The sequence below is a fragment of the Oryzias melastigma genome, linkage group LG6 (assembly GCF_002922805.2).
Source record: "Oryzias melastigma strain HK-1 linkage group LG6, ASM292280v2, whole genome shotgun sequence".
Taxonomy (NCBI): Eukaryota; Metazoa; Chordata; class Actinopteri; order Beloniformes; family Adrianichthyidae; genus Oryzias; species Oryzias melastigma.
In genome coordinates this window covers 26021919-26044402 of record NC_050517.1, presented here as the reverse complement: position 1 = coordinate 26044402, position 22484 = coordinate 26021919, and the positions used below count along the sequence as shown (strand labels likewise).

The window sequence follows — 22484 nt, the reverse complement described above, 5'->3', positions numbered from 1 at the left end:
CAAGTTTTCATGTAATTTTATTAAATACTTCCAAGTTGTGCTGAATAGAAATATATGGTAAACTGTATGTATGATACAAGACTTGTGGATGAAAAAGAGATTCTGAAGAAATTAAAAAAAAAAACAATCAAAAACAATAGCATAAAGGATGGCACAGATTTCCAGCCCCTCTGAAGCATACTGTGTATTTTAGAATATATCTATGCTACTTGGACTCATGAGCTGGCTCCTCCTTGGGGTCACAAAGGTTGATCAGCTTGTGGAGCTGTTCAGGTTTGGTTTCTGGTTCTTCCTCCACATTTTCCTCTGTCTGGAAAAGAACAAACACCGGATTTGAGCTTTTAAAGGAACCTCTTTTTGTAAAGGTGCATTAACACTGGCAAGCTTGATCTGCACCAGAATTCATTTCCACTGATGAAGTTGTAGTCCCTGTTTCTCCTTTTTTTTCTTCCTCATTAGAGCTTGTATTGGATAAAATTCATCCCCCAGATGAGGAACTGTTTGAACTGCATGATATTTTGAGACGATTTGCTTTCAATTAGATTGAACCGACTGGGATTTAACCAGACAAGAGTTGACAAAGTAAAATACCTGCATAGAGGTTGACACCTGGTCCTTGGGCTGCAAGTTGCTACTTTTGTGGAGCTCCAGGAGGATGTCGTACTCACTCTTAATTAACTTGAAGTCACCCTGCAGAGTCTTCAGCTGGACAATGCAAAAATCTTTGATTAGGATTTTCAAAATGCACAGCTGTCCATACTGGTGGATTTTGATGTCAGGGAATTAAACTGAAATGAGTGTGTAAAGGTTTGGAGGTTAGTGAAGAACCAAAACCTGCAGGACAGTCCTCTGGTGGGTTTGTTGCAGGGTATCCCAGTCGTGTTGTGGAACAGCATCTCGATACTCTGCTTTCATATTTCTGAGCTCCTCACGACACGCCTCGAGTTCCCGCTGTAGCTCCTGAAAATCTTCCATGGAGAAAATTCAAAATTAAACCGCATTTTATAAACTATCTGATTCATTCTGATAAACAGAGATGGAGAAGGAGAAAAGATGAGCTCATCATGTCTTTGTGCCTTCTCTTGTTTTAGTTTTGATTAGCTTGCATTTCACATTCTATCAGTTTCATTTTAAAATAGCGTTTTTTGCATCTTTTATTTTTCAGGAAACAAAAAATTAAACTGGGAAAATAGCTTTGTAGGCTACTTACTTGCATATAGATTGAATTGTGCAGATCTTCCTTTCTGTCAACTATTAGACTCTACAACTGGACACTGGACAATAATTTTTGTTGTTATCAATTTTCTTAAAGTGTATTTTTTATTTAGCGTGTTTTTTTATCATCCATCTGCTGTTTTTAATTGAGTTGTGGTGAAATGGTAATTTCTTCTTCTTTTTTTAACTTTATATTTACTTTAAAATAATTCATAACAATTTGACAACGTTAGAGAAACATCTTCATTTTCCATCTGCCTGTATCTTTGTGTTTGGGTCTCTCACTTGTCAGGACAGCCGTACCTTTATTTTGAACTGCAGGACGCTTGTTCATCACAGAAGCTCTGGTTAAGTCATTGAGCTGTCGGATCAGCAGCTGCCGAGCGTCATGCTCCTCACGGTATTGCAGATACTGCTGGGAAAGCTCTGACCGCAGACGGTCCACCTTGAGAAGAATTACAAACAACCGGGCTACAGAAGCAACACATCATCTCAAGCAGACCTATTAACTTTCTCTAACAGAAATCGACTCTTTTATCCACATGAGAAGAGGTGAGACCATCACACCACTGTCTGCGTGTTCTTTTCTGCCTCCTTCATGGACTGGGCATCCCTCTGCAGCTGCTGCTTCTCTCTTTTCAAAGTTTCAATCTCAGTATGCTGCTCTTTCCATTGTGCTCGAATCTTCCTCTCGCATTCCTCTGTCACGAGCCTCAGCTGGGACTGGAGAGGAGCTAATTTCTGGATTTGATCCTGTTGATCCACTAAATGAAGAGATAAAAAAAAGTTTGGAAAATAAAGGAATTGAAATAATACATACATTGATCAAGGAATGACTGCGTGATTGATATTATTATCAATTTGACAGACAAACAGTTTCTGTGTCACCAGAATATTAAAATAACTGCAGTGTTTAGCTTGCTTTCATTGATAGAGATTTAACCTTTTCTATATAAATCACATACTATAAATACATATTATAAATATCTATTTAAACCTTATTGTTGACACGAAATCACAAAATGAAAGAAATGGCTAAATTGCTGTATATCTGCCTCACCTTTTTTTTATACCTAGCCTGTATATACTTTATACTGAACAGTGGAGAGAACACACTGACCGATAATATTGTCATATTCCTTTTTGATGGTGCACAGAAGTGGCTGGTAGGTTGTGAATGCACTGATGAATTGATCAAAAACATTGCGATACACCTGCACCAAAAGCAAAAAAAGATAAACAAATCCCAAAACGTTAGGAGTAATTTTTTTGCCCTCTGTAGTTTTATAAAAGTAGAAAAAAATAGTCTACCTGCAACCTTAGTTCCTCAAACTTTGGCTCCTGAGAGCTGATCGCACACAGTTCCTCGTTCACATGGCGCTCCAGCTGCCTCAGAAGCTCAGGTTTTCTACCTGGACCTGCGTACAGGTAGCTGCTTCCAGACCAACACAACTACAAATGAAGAACACACATAGACGGTGCAATGGTTAAAAGAGGAAATTGTGAGGGAGAAACAAAGAACCCTTTAAACTTTTAAAGTTAATTTAAGATTTTTTTTTACATTTTCTGTTCAGGTCCAGAAAAATAAGCTATGCATCACAAAAGAATATACTTTTATACCATATGTGTATAATTTATATACACCATAGATCAAAATATATTAATATGACGTTTAATCTTTTAGAATAATTATTTTGTGTTTTTCCGAAGTTTTAATTAATGAAGGTGGCATTTTACACACCTTTGTAGTGAGTTGTCCTTCCACATCAAAATCAGCAGGACTGTCATGAATTCCTTCAGAGTTTTTCTGTTGAACTCTGCTATTCATGGATCTAAAATAAATACAAGACATCTTGAAAACTCCCCCGATTGCATCATTATTTTGTACATGATCTACTTCCACTCACCCCCGTTCTTCTGTTTGGTTTAAAGGAGGTAGTGTAATGTTTCTGTGTAGAGACATCTGCCCCCTGAAACTTAACTAAAAAGTAAAATAAAAATACAATCGCAAAGCGAAGTTCCTTCTTTTTAAAAAGCGTTTTTTCTCCTTTTTAGCTGAAGTTCAACTTTCAGTCCACGGTTTGGCAGCGGAGTTTCCATGGTTACGTTTGAACAATGAAGCCCATCTATAGTAGTCTATTCTATGCCTGATTGATTTTTAAAAACGTCTCAATGTAGAAGGAGAAAAAAAGTACAATTTAAAAGGCTATCTTAATTTAGTGCTGCAAATTTTGTTTCGTTTCTGGCCAGTTTAGCGCTGTAAAGGATAATGTTTACTGGGCAAAGGCAGAGTGCAACATGGGTATATTAAAATAAAATAAAATTAAATAAAATCTAATTAAATAGTAGTAATGATATCGAAATTACTACTAGTATCTGTTTCCGTTCTTATTTTTGAAAGTAATTTTATTCCATAATTCAATTTTGGTTCATGATTAATAAAAAATAATTTGTCATTATTTTGCTATTATTTAATGATATTTAATTTTATTTATATATGACTAATTTTATCGAGTTTAAGAGCTATACTTGTTATTTATATCCATTACATATTTAGCTTATTGGTTTACCTTATATCATAAACTACGTTTCCCAGAATCCCAGAAAAGTTGAAAGTCTAGAACCAGAGAGACAGCGACGGTGAAATGTAGTCAGGTCCAAATTCACCCCCATAAACATAACGCTCCATATAACTACATTACCCAGAGTGCATCGCTTTAGCCTACAGTACATTCTGTTGCTTATCCGGGGATGTCACACCGCTGCTATTTTCTCCCCTCTGTCCCTCTCACTCTCAGCCTACAGCTCCAGCAGACTGACACGGGCTTCGGATACACAGAAATCAACAATAGGACTCGAGACAAACAGAGGCCGTAAAATGGCAGAGCTCGGCTCGGGAAGCCTGCAGTTAGGAGACTCTGTTTTTAATTACCAGGAGCGAGAGCTGAGCGAACGGTTGAAACGTCTCTACCCGGCTGTAAACGAGGAAGAGACCCCTCTGCCCCGATCCTGGAGCCCCAAGGATAAATACAGCTACATCGGGCTGTCACAGAACAACCTGCGGGTGCATTACAAAGGTTAGAGTGCTGCCTCATCCCTCACGGGTCCGATAGTCACCGCAGTGGAGAGCTCTCAGCTCAAATCTGTCACTGTTGTTGCGGAGAGGGGGTCAACACACACACAACAGACACACACACAGTGTGCGATTATGTAGTGTGAGTGCGCAGTCCTGGTAAATCTAGTCTGAGCTGCCTGTCCTTGCTTTGTTTCACAAATGAGCAGAGGAATGCCCAAATGGGTGACAGTGAACCCGTCCACCCCGACAGTCGGTTTTATTACCAACAAACTCAAAATGACCCCCAGAGACGCTAATCTTAGTTCGATTTCCAGTTTGTATGTTCGCAGTAAGCGGACTGCCTCCACCGCTAGCTTAGTACAAACCGGGGCAGCAGCGGAGACAGCCGCTCTACTAACTATCAACACTAAACTAACAGCAGCTCGTTAACGCCTTCTGCCTTTTAAAACAGGACTAGTTTACTAGCAAAGAGGCTAACTAGCTAACGGAGCTAACCTAGCTGCATTTTCTGGTTAATATCAGCCTGAAAACTGTTGGTGGACTCCATTAAAACTTGTTTGAAACAGTCACACTTGTGTAAATTACAGTTTTGGTTTAAAAAATACAAAATATGAAATAGCTTTGTGACTTTTCTCGCGTGATTTCACGGACAGTGTTCGATAAATACTTTTATTTTTGGGTGACACAGGAGGCCTCTGCGCCTCCACGTTCTGAAAAAAAAATCCGCTTTTTGGACAGAGTTTAATTACAGTTTAATATTAATAACCACACAGGGCCTCGTTCAGTATTTGTTCAAACCCAAACTGATGCTCATTTATAACCTAATACAAATACCTCCTCGTGAATTGGAGAAACACCCTGGTGGTTTAGTGAATAATTGATCACACCAACGCTGATGAATCGAGCACGAGACCACAATATTCATTCATTTATTTGACGGTATTCCATGACAGCTGTTTGGTGACACCTTCCAGTGAAATCAGTGTCTTTCTGATCATTGTGCTCTGCCCAGAATGATCCGTGCACGTGTCCCAGCCGTGGCCCTGGCACAGAGGAGTCTGTTGCTAAAGATAAATCACCTCATGTTGAGTTTATGTAGGACGTTGAGTTTCTCATGTCTGCTTGGGAGATGAAGTGACACTGCATAATTGTTAAGGGATGCCTGCATGGATGGGTCTTTTCTGGAGTGTGTGGGGTGTTCTCCTCCTGGTTGTTCCAGCTCCTACCTCACCCTTGTGGTTTGGATGCTATTTTGACCAGTGTGCCAATTTTTTTTTTCCGCCCCTCTGTTCAAGGCCGCATGGTGCATAAGCAGAGCTAATGTTCACCGGCAGATTTATTTGGCTCGTCTCAGCAGCGGCGTATACAAACACTTCACACACATTTAGACAAATATGACTAAATGATAGAGTCAGCGATGCTGTTACTAGGTCATTTGGCCTCTTCAAGCCATAACTGTTATATAATCAATGTGTCTGAGTCCTCAAGGACAAACAACTGCTTAATGTCTTCATTTGTAAAACATAGTTTGGGATCTGATTGATTTATGCACATGACATGATTCTTGATTCTTAATTTCTGTGCTAATAGTGTGATTGTTGAACACAACAAAGCACAGCAAAACTCTTTTATTTTGTAATGATGGCTTCTGGTTCTAACTCTTAAAGATCCACTCCAATGAAATGTGTGTTTTTGGTGTTTTTAATCATGTTCTTGTAGCATTTTTCTCATGATGGAGGACATATTTAACATAATTTCGGAATATTTCTTTATTCAAATTGTAAATGGATCAGGAGAAGACCCCCCCCCCAAAAAAACATATGACAAAGCTAAAATTTGTGACGCATAAATAAATCTATGTATGTCTTCATTTTCCTCCTCTAAGCTGCCATCTTGCTCAGAGGGGAGCTTTTTATTTTTGCTACGCTAATGTCAGCAGGTTATGAGGGTCTGTGTGCTAGCGGGAGAGAATGAACACAAAGGAATTCTGGGATATCAAAGTAGGTTTACTTCCAATCCAACAGTCCAGCCCACAACCCAGAGACGAATTTCCAAAAAACTCTTGCTGTGACTTCAGCTTTTTGCTAAAAACTGCATCGTCATGATTAAAAGACCACTTGGAATGATTTTACTATACATGCACATATAGTTTGAGGGGCTTTAAAGATCCACTCCGATGAAAATGGTGTTTTTAACGTGTTCTTGTGACAATTATCTCATGATTGAGGACATTTCATTTAAATAAAATTAAGCTTAAAATTGCATTTCTGAGTATTTCTTTATTCAAATTGATCAGGAGCAAACAGAAAAAAATACAGCTTGAAAAAGATTGTCTTTGAGATGTAGAAAACACACTGGGTGAGCCACAAGCTCCACAAGGGATCTTGTGTTGGACATATTTTACTGATACAAGAGTTATGGATCTTCTGACACACAAGGTATATATTTGTATAAACCCCTTTTGTAATTTAGGCCAAATGTTATTTATTTTTATTTTTTATTTTTTGCATCCTATTTTTTGGGGGGGGGGTAAGAAGAGGGAAGAAGAGCGAGGGTTGTTTCTTCTCCATGATCAATTTATAAACGGTTTGTTGGACGGTTCTGTGAATAAAAAGGGATGCCATCCGTACGTCACTACCAAATCCGAGTCCCTGTTTGATCTGGTTTAATTTTCAATGCGTGTTCAATGGCCGCTCAGTTTGTACGTAGAGCCCCAAGACTTGCGTAGCTACTTGTGAACACCAGAAGCTACATAGATTGTTTTTGAGGTTGCCACTGGCGGTGTGAACAAAACTTCAACAAACTGCTGCTACTCTGCAACAGACTATCCTGGCAAATTAAATTTTTTAACACAAATTTTGGGTAAAAAAAAACATAATCATAATTAAAAGACCACTGGGGAGGCTTTTAAAATAGATTAAAAGATGATCACTGTGGGTTTGTAATAGATAACAGGCTTATTTTTCCTTGTAAATGTTAACATATGACTAAGATAACACATTTGTAAGGTCGCTGGGTTGGCTGACTAAAGAAAGATGAACAGTATATAAGTTCAACACACAGTACCTATCGTGCGATTTTAAAATGTATTTGAAATAACAAACACTCTTTGTTCTTGACAGAAATCAAAGTATAGTGTAGCAATGTTACTGAACATGAAAAAATGAAGTTATTTAAGGTTCTATTTAATACAGGACATGTTTTGTTGCGAAAATGATGGAAGTTTTTGTTTTCATTTGGAACAATGAAGACGAAGGGTTTGGTTTTGTTACACAATGATCTATTTGCTCATTATCGTAGCCCTCCCTTCAGGCCAACTTAAACTGGTTTGGCTCTGTACTACTTTAAATGACAACTTTAGGTAAAGTAAACACACAGAAACTCCTAGTTTGTTGTACATTTTCGAAACCATGTGATGCTCTCTCTCTCTTGCTGAAATTGGTGTGTATGAAAACGCCTCAATTTTTTTTTTTTTTCTAAAACCAGCGTGAGGTTCGACTTGAGCCAAACATTACAGGGATTGCCTGGAGGCCTCTCGTCGTGGTGTATGACTAACGCAGAGGAAAGCTGCGGCTTAGAAAGCTGAGAGCTTCTCATTGTTGTGTAGCTGGTGGTTTGATCTGCAGCTTCACCGGGAGCAAAACCTCAAAAATACTCCCAGTCAAAAGATCAGAACTTCTTTTTTTTTAACTGCTAATGATTTTAGTAATCTGAAGTTTCCTGAGCTTCATTTAGTGATATAATAATAAGCACAATACCCAGAACACTGAACAAGACAAAAATCTACAGGTGGCTTTATGGAAAGATGCCATTACGTTTGACTTTATGCTTATTAAAGTCACATTCCAACTATATTTTCTTTTTATTGTGAAATCATTAATTATGATTGTGCAGTTTTTAGCCAAAATCAAAAAGCCAGTCTTGTTTTTTAGGACATATTTTCTGCAGCAGGTCATTCGAAATTTGACTCTGAGTTGTGGGCGGAACAGTTAGCCTAGAGCAACCCCGCCCCCTTCCCCGTCTCTGAGAGTTCTGTTTGGGTTCTTCTTCAAGCTTATAGTTCCAACCTAATATTAGCGGTGCCAAAATAAATAAATAAGTAAATAAAAGTGATAAATAGTGCTGCCACAAACCGATTATTTTTTCCAATTAGTCGACTAATCTTATCATACGTAAAGTGGATGTAAAGCACACATCTTAACCATAACTAGCATTAAACTAACTAAAAATAAAGACAATGATAGTTTATTAAACTTTTAATGAATACTGCAGCCTCTGTCCTTCATTAGTTTCTGGGATTAAAACAGGATTAAATCAAATGAGAGAGGTAAGGAATATATTTTCCATCAAACTCATTTTGACAGGTGCCCCGCCCCTCAAGATGACATAACAATTTATATATATGGGGTCAAAAGTCACCTATCAAACTGAATTTGGTGGAAACTATATTCCTTATCTCTCTAATGAGGTCAGCATCTGAAACAAGGAACTATTTTTCACTAAAGATAAGGTTTTAGTCTCACTGACTCAAATAATGAAAAAAGTGCATTTTACACTTTTTTTTGCCACCAATCGTAGCAGCCCAAATGATGAATGATACCAGTTATCCAGCCATACACTTTTGAGCCAGATGCTAGTTTGGATGAGGAAAACGAAGATGTTTCTCGCACCCCTGAAATGGTGCAGGGAGTCATTGGCTCACTCATGTCAGCTGCTGTGTCAAACCTCAGCTTTTTCAAATGGCACGTTTTCATCGGATCCGTCAGGGTTTGAATTAAGAAACACTCAGAAATACAGTTTTAATGGTAAATTCTTTTATATATCTCTTCCATCATAAGAACAATGGAACCAGAACATGTTAAAGACACCATTTTCATTGGAGTGGGTTTTTCCCAACCCCTGATCAGTGGACAGACACCATCGGAGGGATAGTTGGTACCAGGCCGTAGAGGGGAAAAAAAAACACAACCCATGTTTTTCCATTTCATTTCTAATCTGATTCTGAGGGAAGTTTGGAAATGTGCTGGATTCTCCCCACCACATCTGAATCATTCTTGATGCAAATAAAATCACTCGGTCACATGTCAAAAATATATGAAGATGTCTGACATTAAAAAAGGTCCAGAGGGACTGTTCCTTTTGAAATTTCTGACTTCCTACCTAAACTGATATGGAAGAACTTATTTTTTCTCAAGTAAGAACCCAGCAAGTGAGTCCTCTGTAGAACCAGAACATCACTCCTCATATCTTTCTATTTGGCTTTTGATTCAATTCATAACAAATCTATTTGGGTTGTTTCAGTTCCTAAAATCATTTTTGTCTGGATTCAAAAGACTTTCATAAACAAGGATGTGAATTTCACAAACACGGAACTTTCCCCTTGATTAACAGAAATGAATGTCTTCATGTTTTTATGAAATGTTCACAGCTGTTTGTTCAAATCGTTTTGGGATTCTTGATGTTTTTGCAGTATTTTGTTTAGGTTGTCATGATTTTGCTGTTCAACGGCTGTTCTTTGTTGACCTGCGTTTGGCATAAGAAAATCCGCCGTGAATCCACCCTTCAGACCTGTTAGCTCTGTCTTGTAGATGCTACCATGTTTTACCTCTGCCTTACATATATGATGGTAATCTTGATCTCCAGAAGTAGATTATTTGGGAAATGGAACTGAAGAAAATCAACTTGTTTTGGATTTTTTATTTTTGTGGATCTTGAATTCTGCACCGAACCATGTATTTTTCATAAAGCTGTGGTGATAAAATTCTCCCCAAGAGCCGGTTTGGTTTGCCTTCTCATTTGGCTGCTAATTTCATTTGACCTTGGAGGTTTTGGTTGAAGAACATCTGTTACAAAGATCCAAAGATGAGTGAACTTTTGTTCCACTTTGGTTCCTGGTCTTTACTGGAATATCAAAAACAGTTTCCTGTATGGATGTAAGTGATGTCCATCCAGATTATAAATTGTGTGTTTATGTTCACTTATTTTAGATGATCCTGGAAATATCTTCTTGTTTAAAGTTACCACGAGATATTATTGTCTTATGTAACTGTTATATTTCCAATAAGCCTGTAGGACTGTTCTTTGAAAGATTTGTGGTCCTCCGGATGAGTGCTTCACTTTCATTTAGAATTTCTCAAAAAAAAAAACAAAAAAAAGGTAAATTTTATCTGACAAGTTGACCCAATCTACAATAGTTGTCTCTGATCTGATTTGTTTCTCCCAATTCAAACACTAGAAAACAAGTAAATTGAATAAATCACTGTCTGTAAACTGTGTTTTATATCAAGAATAAGAGAAATAGAAAGTGTAAATGAGCTATGTTATCTTTAGAAAGTGGAGCTGAATTTCTGTAGCCAGTGTCAGGTCTGTTTTTAATCAAGAAATCACTTAAATAAGATTTACTTGTCAAAGGAATGTACTTTAAAATATCCTCAAGTGTTTGACATCATGCTTTAGTCCGGGAACAAAGTCAAATATATCAGTCTGGAAAATGCTATAAAGCTTTTCCATAGATTCAAACCTCACCGAGCCACAGTGAAAGCACGTATCCACAATTGGAGAAAAGTTGAAGACAGGTGAACTTTCCCAGAAATTACCAGCTAAACAAAATCACCCCAATTGTGGGGATTTGCAAAGGACCTAAGTACAATAATCTAAAGAACCACATGTCTTACTAGCTTTAGTTAAAATCAGTGTTCACGACTGCACCTTTAAAACAGGCTTGAAACAAAAATGTCCCAAAAAGGAAAGTCCTGAGATAAAAACGTCTGCCATGCAGGTAGAACATAAAAGGTTTGTTTCAGTTTTGCCAGAAAGCAACTTTTAAAAAGTCTTCTGTCAACCATTGAAACAAATCTGAACTCCATTGAAAGTGTGTTTTCTTTTACATTTGGTGAGAGGAAAACATAATTTTGGAAAATACCTAACACCAACAGTCAAACGAGGAGGTGGTATTGGTATGGTCTGGGCCTATTTGCTTTGAAAGACTCGAGTTAAATGAAAACACTAGCTCTTCTGTCTTCTTAAACCACCTAATTACTGCTATTTTTGACCCAAGTGCTGAAGAGCACTTGGGTTCTGGAGCAAAACAATGATCCAAAACACACCAACAAGTCCACCTCTGACTGTATCAAGATCAAAACAAACATGTTGGTGTGGCCTAGTCCCACTTCTGACCTGCACTGCTGTCATGACTTTCAAAAGGAGGCTTTAACAGTACCTGGAGTGCTTTGAATGAGCTGAATCACTAAATGTTAAAATTGGGAGTTATTATAATGCTAAAACTTACTATTTAAATTGGTGATAGAATCACTTCTTGAAACAGAGCCCCATAGGTTTGGTTAATAAATAGTCAATAATTTTTTTCATCTTCAAAATTTTATTATAAAAACAAAACAGGAAATCAGGGGTAAGCACTTCTTAGAATCACAATATTTTATCTTGTGAATATTTTTCTTGCCAAAAGGCACCTAAATTTTTAAACATTTAGTCTTTATAATGGGTATTTTCAAACTCTGTGTTACCATGACGACCACATCTATGATAAGAAGAATTAAACGTCTAGGCAGAGCTCGAAGTGAAGCAGGTTTCTGTTAGTTTCAGGGTATAATGATTTTAATCTTGTCGATAGCTTAGATCTTAAGTGAACTGTTTATTTTTTGTACATTTATTCTGTCTCAGTGACCTACTCAAATGAAAATTGTTGTTTTGGTGTTTCTAACTTGCTTTTGTGGCATTTTTCTGATGATGGAGGACATTTATTTGGAAAATCTCGAATCGGGAACAGACAAAAAAATGCTGTTTGATGAATTACTCATTTGTGATGGAGAAAATACACGGGGCGGGCCATAAGCTCCCTGCTCTTCTCCATTCGGACATTTGTAGATGACTAATTCCTCATCTGAGTTGGCATCTGGCTCATATTTATAGTTTGATAGCTTCAACATTGCTCGCCATTTTTGTTGCCCCGTCAGTGTTAGGTTGGGGGTGTGAGGCACTGTAATCCAGCAGGAGAGTGTCTAAATGGGGAGCTCTTAGCAGTGAGGAAGGGAAGGGGGGCGGGGTTGCTCCATGCCAGCAGTCCCGCCCACAACTTAGAGGTGAATTTCTAGTGAACTTTTGCTGCTCTGCTAAAGCTACATCCTAGAAAACAACACATTTTTGATTTGCCCTGCTAATCATAATCTAAAGATCACTTTTACAATGGATCAAAAGGAACTTTATTGTTTTCGATAAGATCATGCTGGAGTGCATCTAGTAGCATAAAGTGTGCATTGCAACTAACTAAGTAGCCCATATATTCTTTTGCAATTCCAAACCTGTAGAAATAACTATTGTAAGACATAAAACTATAAAAACAACTACTGAAAAAACACTAGTTTTTCTTTAAACAAAGATGCCCAATGGGACCAAGGAGGATTCTCATTCTTTACATGTAGCAGTTCATTTTAAGCAGATATGAGCTCATTAATCTGCTCGCTTTGTGCCTTTTCTGTAAAGAAATGACAGAATTCTTGATTAAGCTGGATCATTATCATGCAGATTTGTCTCTAGACGGCACTCTATTGTTTAGACAATTATAAAAGGTGTTATTCAGCACCGTGTGTCATTCAAATAATAGCCTCGCTGCAGATCTCCAACCTTCCCAGGAGAACAATGGCGACTTTCTTATCCTCAAAAGCGACACATCTTTAATGGATTTGATATATGGGACTTTTAAAAGGAAAATTCTGCTCTGTGGTACTAAACCATCCGTCAGTCTGAAGCCCAGGTTGTAACTGCTGTCCTAATTTAGATTTAAGGCTAAATTATTAAAGATCTTATCACTGATAGGCTCCACGATCGGCTCTTTTTCATGTAACTCAGTTTGTGTCTTTTCAGAACCTGCAACTGTTGTCGCAAAGCTTCAATCAAATCTGTGAAAAACATACATAGACGAGCTGATTTAAAAGCTCAGACCTGAAAATGACTGTCATCAGAGGCAGGTGGGTTTCAGCCGTGCAGGATATAAATATGCAAGACTGAGTGTCCAGAGGACCGGGTCTGGGAGACCCTGCAGTGAAGCTGTTTGGCACACAGACATTTCTATGCAGTTTCAATGTGGAACATCGATAAAATAATTAAGTTCATTAAAATACACACCAGCTCATTTATCTCATATATTAAGATTGATCAAAGAAGTAAAAATACTGTAAAAAATGTTGTGTTGTAAAATTCATTCATTTTACAACAGACATGGTTGTAGTAGGTGCAGAATTACAAGAATAAATTTAGATGGGGGACATCTTTGAAGAAACTTGCACTAAATTGCAACAAAAAAAATGCTTTTTTACAAACTACAGAGGAGACTTTACCTTTAACTTAATTATGTTAATAATATAATATGTTAATATAAAGACCCACTCCAATCATCTTTTGATCTGTTTTAAAAGCTGTCCCAGTGGTCTTTCGGTTATGATTAAGCCAAAATAATAATGATTAAAAAAAAAACGTTGCTATCTTGGAGGAACAATTACAAGAAAATGTATTTGAATCCTTTGGGAAGACTTGATTTTCTGTACAAATTTGTCATAAAATATGATCTGATCTTCATCCGAGTCACATCACATGATAAACACAATTTGCTTTGTTCTGTTTTGATCCAGATTCCTGCTCAGACGTTAGAGCACAAAGATGTTAATGGATCTAGTCATCTACAGGTGGATGGATGCATCGCCCAGCGTATTTTCTACGTCACAAATATATTCTTTTTCAAATGTTATTTTTTCATCTTTTTCTGATTTACATTGATTTGAATAAAAATGCTCAGAAATGCAATTTTTAGCTCAATTTTCTGAATATATGTTCTGCATCCTGAGAAAAATGTCACAAAACAAGTTAAACGCATCAAAACACGTGTTTATCTGTAAAATATAATGCAACTCCAACACAAAAGTTAAAGATTTTTATTAGTAGTAGAAATATAAACCAAGATGTTAAGCAGAACATGTTTTCACTCTTATTGAAGGTTTAATAGAACTTCATTTCTGTAACAAAAGCAGGAAATACTTTTGTAAAAACATTATTGTTCTATTTTTTCCAAGTGTTAAAGGGGCTTTTAGATATGCTGATTCACTTGTGTGGATTCTGAAGGCCTTAAGAGTTGGTTTTTTTTGTATTTTTTTCTGTCAGGATAATTCCAAAACGAAATTTTCCTCATCCTGCGTTTTCCAGAATCAAAGCGTTATAAATCTCTGTTTCTGGCTGCTTCCACTCCATATTAAAGTGTACCGTTGTGTGTCTGAGGTCAAATAAAGAGACATGTTCAGAGTGCAGAGAGCTGCTCTTTGTTTGCCTTTAGAAATGACGTTACTAAATGGCTAAAAAAAAAAATCAGAAATCATAAAGCTTAGTGACTCTTAGTCACTTTAATCCATTTATATCAGCTTTCCTGGAAATTCACAGCCATCTTTGCTGCATTTTTGAACTTGTTGCTGTTTTCTTTAATGGTAGAGTTCACACTTTGTGGTTTTCAAAGAGTAGAATTTCTGATTTAATTGGTAAGCATAAAGGCTTTAGGGCAGATGTTTGCTATTTTTTTTTAGTAATGAAGTCTTCCAAATCTGACCTGCTTTTGAGGGAGAAAGATTTTCAAAAAACAGGGGGTTTTAGGCTTGAAAGAGAATTTTTGGGTGTAGATCAGAGTCTATTTTCTTTTTTGCTTCACAAACTCAACTCCACTCTAGCTCACATCATTCTATATGTATGTTAATGCAAAGCAGATCTGTGAAGAAAAACAGGAACTTTCGACTTTCTTGTTCTGCTCCTCTGATCAAAGTATGTCTGAACTTATTTGCACAATTTAGCATCCTTATGCTGTATTTAAAACAAAGTCTAATGGTAAAAGTTGGATTAAAAGAAAAAATCTGGCCTGTTTTAAGTTTTTCTAAACAAATCCACCCTGGTTCTTTATTAAACTCTCTTGGTCCTCCAATTTGTCAGAAAGTGTGTACTTTATGATCATGTTATTCTGTTGCTGGACAAGATTTTTTATGCAAATCTTAACTCTGTAACAAAAAACCTTTTAAAATCCCACTCCAACTATATTTTTATCAATTGTAAAATAGTTTCTATTGGTCTTTTAAATATTATCCGGTTTTAATAAAAAAAACTTGTCTTTTTTTTAAGACAGTTTCTGTAGAACAGCAGGAGCTCATTAGAAATTCACCTCTGCGTTGTGGGTGTGGATGTAACCTACATTGATATCCCAGCATTCCTTCATTTATACCCTCTCCTGCTAGCTTACAGAGCCTCACAACCCTAAGCTAACATTAGCGTTCCCAAAAACAACTGAGGGCAATATTGGAGCTATTTTTAGCCAGATGGGCACTCGGTTGAGGAAAATAAAGACATCAATGGATCTATTTGTCTTTAAGTGGAGTATTTAGAATTTGGAGACTTTGTCCCGCCCTTGGCAGTTGTTCCATCACAAATTTTAGCTTTTTCAAGCCGCTGGTGTTCATCTGCTTCTGCTCAATCACAAATTGAATAAAGGAAATACTCAGAAATGCACTTTTAATCTTAAATTCTTTCATATATGTCCTCCATCACGAGAACAACACTACATGAACATGTTAAAAAACACGATTTTCATTGGAGTCTTTAAAAGCTGAGCAATATTAAGACTTCCAGATGCAGCATTTGCCGCAGAGAAGGAAAAAAACAATAGTTTTCTGGTTCACACAGTTGTACTGTAGATTCGCTGCTGTTCTCTAAATCTGTGTTGGCAGACTCGGATGTGTCTCTGGCAGCTGTTCAGGCTCTGTGGCTGCACAAACAGCCCATACCATTAGTCTTCCAACACCGTGCTGTGAAGTGTAGGGTGTTAAAAGAAAGAAACTAGAGCTTGGTTGTATTTTTTTTTTAATTCTTCCTGCTTTGGGTGCTTGTGTTTTTTTACTTTGATTTAGATGACATTTAGTCATTTAGTCTTTAGGAAAATTTGAGATTTAGCACCAGTGTTGATGGTTTTTGACTTACCGCAACCTATCTCTGCTTCAGAATCTACTGGAATTACGTTGATCACGTTGACAATTGAAAGGTTACAGTAAGTTATAGAGTATCTGTTATTTAGGTGTTATTCTGGTGTTAAAAGGTTAAACCAGTTCAAACTTGGTGAATCTAAAACGAGCTCCTGGATTTTAGAGGTTTCCCTGAGCTTTTCACATCTCGAATGATCTACCTTGAGCTGTTGTAGTTGCTTTTTTAAAAATTTGTACTTAATCTATTCACTTACATTGTTCAGACATGGTTGTAAAGTCTTTCCAGACTGATGTACATCAACATTTGCTCGTCTGGGGTCTTTCAGAAGGAAAGCTGCACTAGACGGACAGATCTTCTAATTTTGCATATTTTCTGGTGATCCTCGGTAGAACTTCTGGTCTGTGAGAAAGCTCCATGGCGGTACTTGTCCTTGCCCACGTGTTTCACATTTTTAGCTCTGTTTTCTGCTAAAGGAAATAATGGCATGTGGAAAAAAGTATCAGTTGTTCTTCATCTGAGATAATAATCCCAGTCTTTAAAAAAAAAGCTATGACATTATGTCATTTTAAAATAAGTCAACTTTTAAGGCAGAACTATTGCAGATGCCATAGTTCAATGGTTTTCAGTGGGCACAATGTTTTTAGCAGATTGTCCTGCATGGCGCTCGTGTGTCTGCTGACAACCAGCTGCTGCGGTTAATGTTGCAGCCGATCGGTATCAGAACAGGTGAGCCCGGTCGGTGGCGTGATGGCATGTAACTGAGAGACTCACGTTCGGTTATACAACTGCCTCTCTTGCACTCGAGGGGTTGCGTAAGCCGCGTCGGAATATGGATCGACACTCCGTAATGACTGTTGTGCTTCAGTCTAATTGGTTCAGACAGAATGCATGAGGCCAGTCACCCTGCTGTGTGCACATCTTTATTACAGGCTGCCGCTAGACCCTTTAAAGAAGCGGCAGGCTGAGTGTAAACAACAGCATCTCTGATTTAACCACACAAACAGCCAGTCCAAGTGATCTCCTCTGATGTGCGGATGGATTTGGAAGCAGCATGCGGAGAATCTGCACAATTAAAGGTTGAGAAGAAGAAATGTAAAGAGCCTGAAAGCACAGGCCTCGGCCTGGATTTGACCTCACAACCTTCAAGTCGGGTCGGACGCTCTACCACAAGACCACTGAGCTGCTTTGACTCCTTAAGCTCCTCCACCCTGTGCAGATCTTCTGGTTTTTGAGTCCATGTGTTTTGTGTCTGAGAGCCGCCTGGTGTTTAGTTCTTTGACTGCAGCCTCCAAAGCTCAACAGGTGACCTGATATGGAAACGGTTGAGGTTTTACATGAACTCACATTTTGAATGTGGTTAATCAAAGCGTACAAAACACACATTCACAGCAGTACAGCAGTGCAGAGACTCCGTGAGAACTGATTGAAGTAGGTCTGTCTTAACTTCAGCAGCTTTAGGAGATTTCCGTTTTTCAGTTAAAAGATCTTTTGCTCAAGTTTGTTCACTGATGCAAAATAAAAGTAATTTTATTTCTTTATCTGACTAATATTTGTACTCGGTGAGGTTTATCTTACCAAAACAGGAAACATTGATTTACTCTTGCACAACCACACGTTGGTTTTGTTGTAATTGACGATACAATTAATCGACAGGCTGTGTGTGAATGACCTCCATACAGTCTCTGGAGTGTAAATCAACAGAGAAGTAACAGACTTGTGTAACAGTTCCTTGTCTTTTTGCAGGACACGGAAAGAACCACAAAGATGCAGCATCAGTGCGAGCCACGCACCCGATCCCAGCAGCCTGCGGGATCTACTACTTTGAAGTGAAGATTGTCAGTAAAGGTCGAGACGGGTGAGTTGAAAGAACTTGGAGCTTGGCTGCTTCTGTCAAAAGTAAAAGGATGTGTCTGATTCTACAAAGTTCAATGTGATTTTTAGGAACTATTTATAGACCCACTTCAATGTAAACTGTGTTTTTGGTGTTGCTAGCATGTTCTTTTAGAATTTTTTCATAATGGAGGGCATGCATAAAAGAATTTCAGATTAAAACTGCATCTCTGAGAATTTCGATATTCATATTATTCAAAGTAGAGGAAAATCGGATGTTTGGAAAAGCTCATTCTAATGACGGAGCTACTACCGTGGGCGGGAAATAGTCTGGCTTTCTCCGCTCCAGTTCCAAATCCTCAACTTCAAGATAAATAGGTCGATGCACGTGTTCATTTTCCCCGTCTGTGTGGCTGGATACCCCTGATATTGTTTGCTGTTTTTTTTGCTACGCTAATGTTAGCTTGAGCTTTTGAGAGGATATATGCTAGTGGGAGAAAGTGTAAACAAAGAAATGCTGGGAAATTAGAAAATATTTTCTTTAAACAAAAAACACAAAGTTTTACATTTTGGCTAAAAACTGCATAAACATAATTAAAAAACACTGGGAACGATTTTAAAATAATGAAAAAAAATGTAGTTGGAGTTGGACTTTAAGGGGAATGTGAAAATTTAAAGAGTTTTATGTCTAAAGTACACATTGTAAACTTGAAAGAAATTTTCCAAGTGAAAAAAAAAAATATTTGTAACAGCTGCTGTTTTGTATTTTTCATTTTTGTTTTTGGCCATTTTTTTTTTGTTTTTTCCTACCCTTTTGCTTTCAGTCCTCAATTTACAGGTTCATTTCAGACTTTTTGTTTTTGGAGTTGAGCCCTCTGACTGTATATGAGAGCTGGACTACGTGTCGCCCATAGAAAATGATTTATTTCTGGCTCCATTGAAATTAAGTACATTCAATTGCCATTTTTTGGGGGTACAGATCTTGTCATGTTGGAGTCAGATGACGTCAATAAGCAGTAATTGGTCCAAGTCTCGGTATAAGGTCAACGTTTCTATGGCAACCACTCTCGCCAATCAGGTGTTAGCTCGTTGGAGGTCCACACCCCTACCACTTTAAGGTGGGCTTTGGAGAAACTATCAAACGCTTCAAACGTTCATCGTGAGACCACATGCTTTTACTGAGGCATCTGATTGGTCAGTTTACAACTTGGATAACTTACACTACAGAAAAAAATGAGGATTACCAAGAACATGTTACAAAAACGTATCAGAGAAATAACCATTCTCGCTCTGCTATGGGATTTTGGCTTCTTGGAGCCAGCAGGCACTTCCTTTTTGGAATGCAAGGGTCGAGGGGTCACTCTGTCCAATACTTATATACAGTCAATAATTGGAGTGGGACTTTGAGTTCATTAGATACTGGAACATGATTGACATCAGGTGACAGAGGTAGTGGTTTCAGTCCCATCTGTTGTTGGCGAGAGCATTATCACCTCTGTACGCCACGTTGGAGAAGTCTGATCATCTTCACAGGTTTAAAAGTGAAAGATGTTGCATTGTTAATTAAATGATTTTGAACTCTAGGATTTAAGTCAGTGAGTCTTATTTTGTCTTAAGTATGAAATCCAGTGTTGCGCATGATGTTAGTCATAAGGCCAACGTGCAGATGGACATTTCTGCTCCAACACTCACACTCAGGACCAGACAGCTGTTGCAGTGGTGGCTTGAGTATTTGTTAACTTGCTTCCTCAGTATTTCTCTGCACTGAGTCATCAGAACAGTTTCAGTTTTTATGCTTCTGGCTGCAGCTCATTGTTTCAGGGGCTCACTGCCTTAATGGATGCAGCTTCATCCCTTCATGAGGATATTTTAAGCTTGAACTCATCTGCAGTGTCTGCAAAAGCCAGCAACATTTCTGATTAGATTTCAAGATATTTCTCTGAAATCAAAAGCTTTCTCTTATCTGCATCAAAATTGACTTTTCCTTCAGTTCTGATTTGTTTCAAAAGTCTCTTCTAGAACAGGTTTGTTTGCTTTTTAAATTGCTTTATCTTTGCAATCTTCCCAAACTCCTTATCCATGATCAGACAGGCACTGCAGGGCTTCATGATCACATCAAACACTTCTTTTAGTCTTTCATCTGAAGCTCATCCTGCCGTTTTTCAATTTCTACAAAGAACTACAGAGCAGTAAGACATTTATCTACCCACATTTAAGCAGTTCTATAATTGTTCCTGACATCTGATGTCTGGATATCCCAGTCTGCAAGTTTAAGAACCATTTAAAGCCCCTTCAGTTACTGTGAAGGCCTCTGCAGTGTAGACATATTCAGAGTGTGTACATTTTAGGTGCTCACACTCAAACTGTAACCTAATTCATAGGAGGTCTTCAAAAAATTTAACATTTCATAGAATTAATACAACCCATTACAGAAAAAAATGGTCACTATGCAAAGAAAATGGAATGAACAAATGTTTTGAATGAATGCCAACATTTCATGGAAAACAAAGCCATGATTATGGTAAGAAAATATGGTATTAGACTCTAAGGCTTTTAAGTCTAATTTTACCAAAAAAAAATACGTTCGAGGCTTCGCTTCAACAAAGAACTATAGACATGTGGAAGCTGGTGTTCAACCTGTGAAGACTCATGTGTCTTAAATATTCAAGTAAAGGTCATATTTAAAATTAGACTCTATTTCTCTTCTGCAATAACAATGAGAATCTGAAGAAACTTGGAAGACTCAGCTATTTTTTGATAGCTTCTTTGCTCATCCATCAGCTGACAGTTTTTAACTCAGTGGTTTTTCATCTACATTCTCCCGAGAGACCTCTGGACTTCTATATTAGGCACTTTATGGACCCATTTGTTGAAATACTCTTAGCTGTGTCCACATTCCTTCACTACTTTCTATCTCTTACAAGACTATATATTGCAGGACTTCCTAGTGCCCTGGATTGTAATGGTTGACTGTATATAAGAACTGGACTGAGACCCCCCCCCCCCTTTGCATTCCAAATAGGAAGTATCTTTTGGTCCCAAGAAGCTAAAATCTCATAGACTTCTGTATAGAAGCAAACAGTTAATATTCAGTCATTATATTTATCTGAACAAACATTCTTGCTCTGATACATTTCAAACATTTCAATCCCAGTTAAGGTAATTTACCAAAAGCACAGAAGATCCACTCCAATGAAAATCTTTTTTTTGTGTTTATATAATGCTGTTGCAGCATTTTTTGTACGAGTAGAGGACCTATATGAAATAAATTACATTTAAATTGCGTTTCTGAGTATATCTTAATTCAAATCCCGTTGGATCAGGAGCAGATGATAACCGGATGCTAGAAAAAGCTCAGACTAATGACACAGTTACTAAAATGAGCGTGCCAAAGTCTCCTCCCCTCCTGCGTGCACCCTGGCCCGCGCACATTTAGGTGTGCAAAATTCAAAATGAGCGTTCAACACTCGTGCTGTAGAGAGATTCTGGCTCAAAACTGTACCACTGGATTGATCCAATATTGCTCATCAATATTTTTGCGGAGGGTGGCAGTCTAAAATCGGTTGATCATCAGGGGATTTTGGGGACCTTGGAGACCCTCCAATCAGTCAACTATGGCGCTCCTGCTTCCTGCCTCTGAACTGCCACCACACAACCTCCAAATGTGCCCTTGCGGCCACTGACTGATGTGAGAGAAAAATTCTCCAGTCGCCGTAAAATTTTAACTTTTTCTTAAAGGCCTCGTGCAGTGGCACATTTTTTTTTTAATTTAGAAAGTTAATGGAACTTGGAAAGCGAATCCCATAAAAATATTCACTTAAAATGATCCAGCGCGATTTTATTGATCATTTTATGGTCGTGCAATGCTTTAAATTTGCGCAATAGGTGTTGATGGGCGGGGGCTGCGCGTGACGTCCCTTCAGGGATCCCAGAGTGTAAACAACAATGGCGGACAGTTTGAGAAGCGACGTAGACCACGATTTAGTGGATATTTCTTTGGATGAAGGTGATGAGCCTTCATCAAACACGGGAATTTTAACGACACAGGGTTCGGAGGGTGTACAGCCCTACCAGTTTGAACCGGAGCTTTCCTCATCTGAGGATACAGGGGCTTCGGGTGACGATGGTGAAAGCTCATACAACGATGGCGGGGAGAAGACGATCAAACTTGACTATTTAGAGGAAGTAAAAGTCGTAACAAGGTTTCTGTAGGTGAACCTGCGGAAAGATCATTATTGGAAAAGGAAAGGCGCTGCCGCTGCCACGGAGCGTCCTTTGTCGTCCTCCTCCAGGGCCGAGGCGGACTCTCGATTACAAATGCTGTCACATGGCTGCTTGTCAA

At 38.1% G+C, this 22484-nt stretch overlaps 2 protein-coding genes across 2 annotated transcripts in view; one reads left to right on the top strand and one right to left on the bottom strand.

The window, feature by feature from the left end:
- On the bottom strand, nucleotides 1-3882 carry tsnaxip1 (translin-associated factor X interacting protein 1). The gene is made up of 10 exons (XM_024281830.2): nucleotides 3786-3882; nucleotides 3123-3196; nucleotides 2957-3047; nucleotides 2527-2667; nucleotides 2336-2429; nucleotides 1783-1979; nucleotides 1519-1660; nucleotides 835-968; nucleotides 592-705; nucleotides 1-310 (listed from the first exon to the last, which is right to left on the bottom strand). Exons 2-10 carry the CDS (start codon nucleotides 3176-3178, stop codon nucleotides 206-208), a joined length of 1074 nt encoding a protein of 357 aa, XP_024137598.1. The 5' UTR covers nucleotides 3179-3196; nucleotides 3786-3882; the 3' UTR covers nucleotides 1-205.
- The window catches only part of ranbp10 (RAN binding protein 10), a 41417-nt gene continuing 22808 nt past the window's right edge, over nucleotides 3876-22484 (top strand). The window contains exons 1-2 of the mRNA XM_024281829.1: nucleotides 3876-4292; nucleotides 18056-18167. Coding sequence (XP_024137597.1) covers nucleotides 4094-4292; nucleotides 18056-18167 — 311 coding nt within the window. The 5' untranslated portion in view covers nucleotides 3876-4093. The remainder of the gene's footprint in view (nucleotides 4293-18055; nucleotides 18168-22484) is intronic.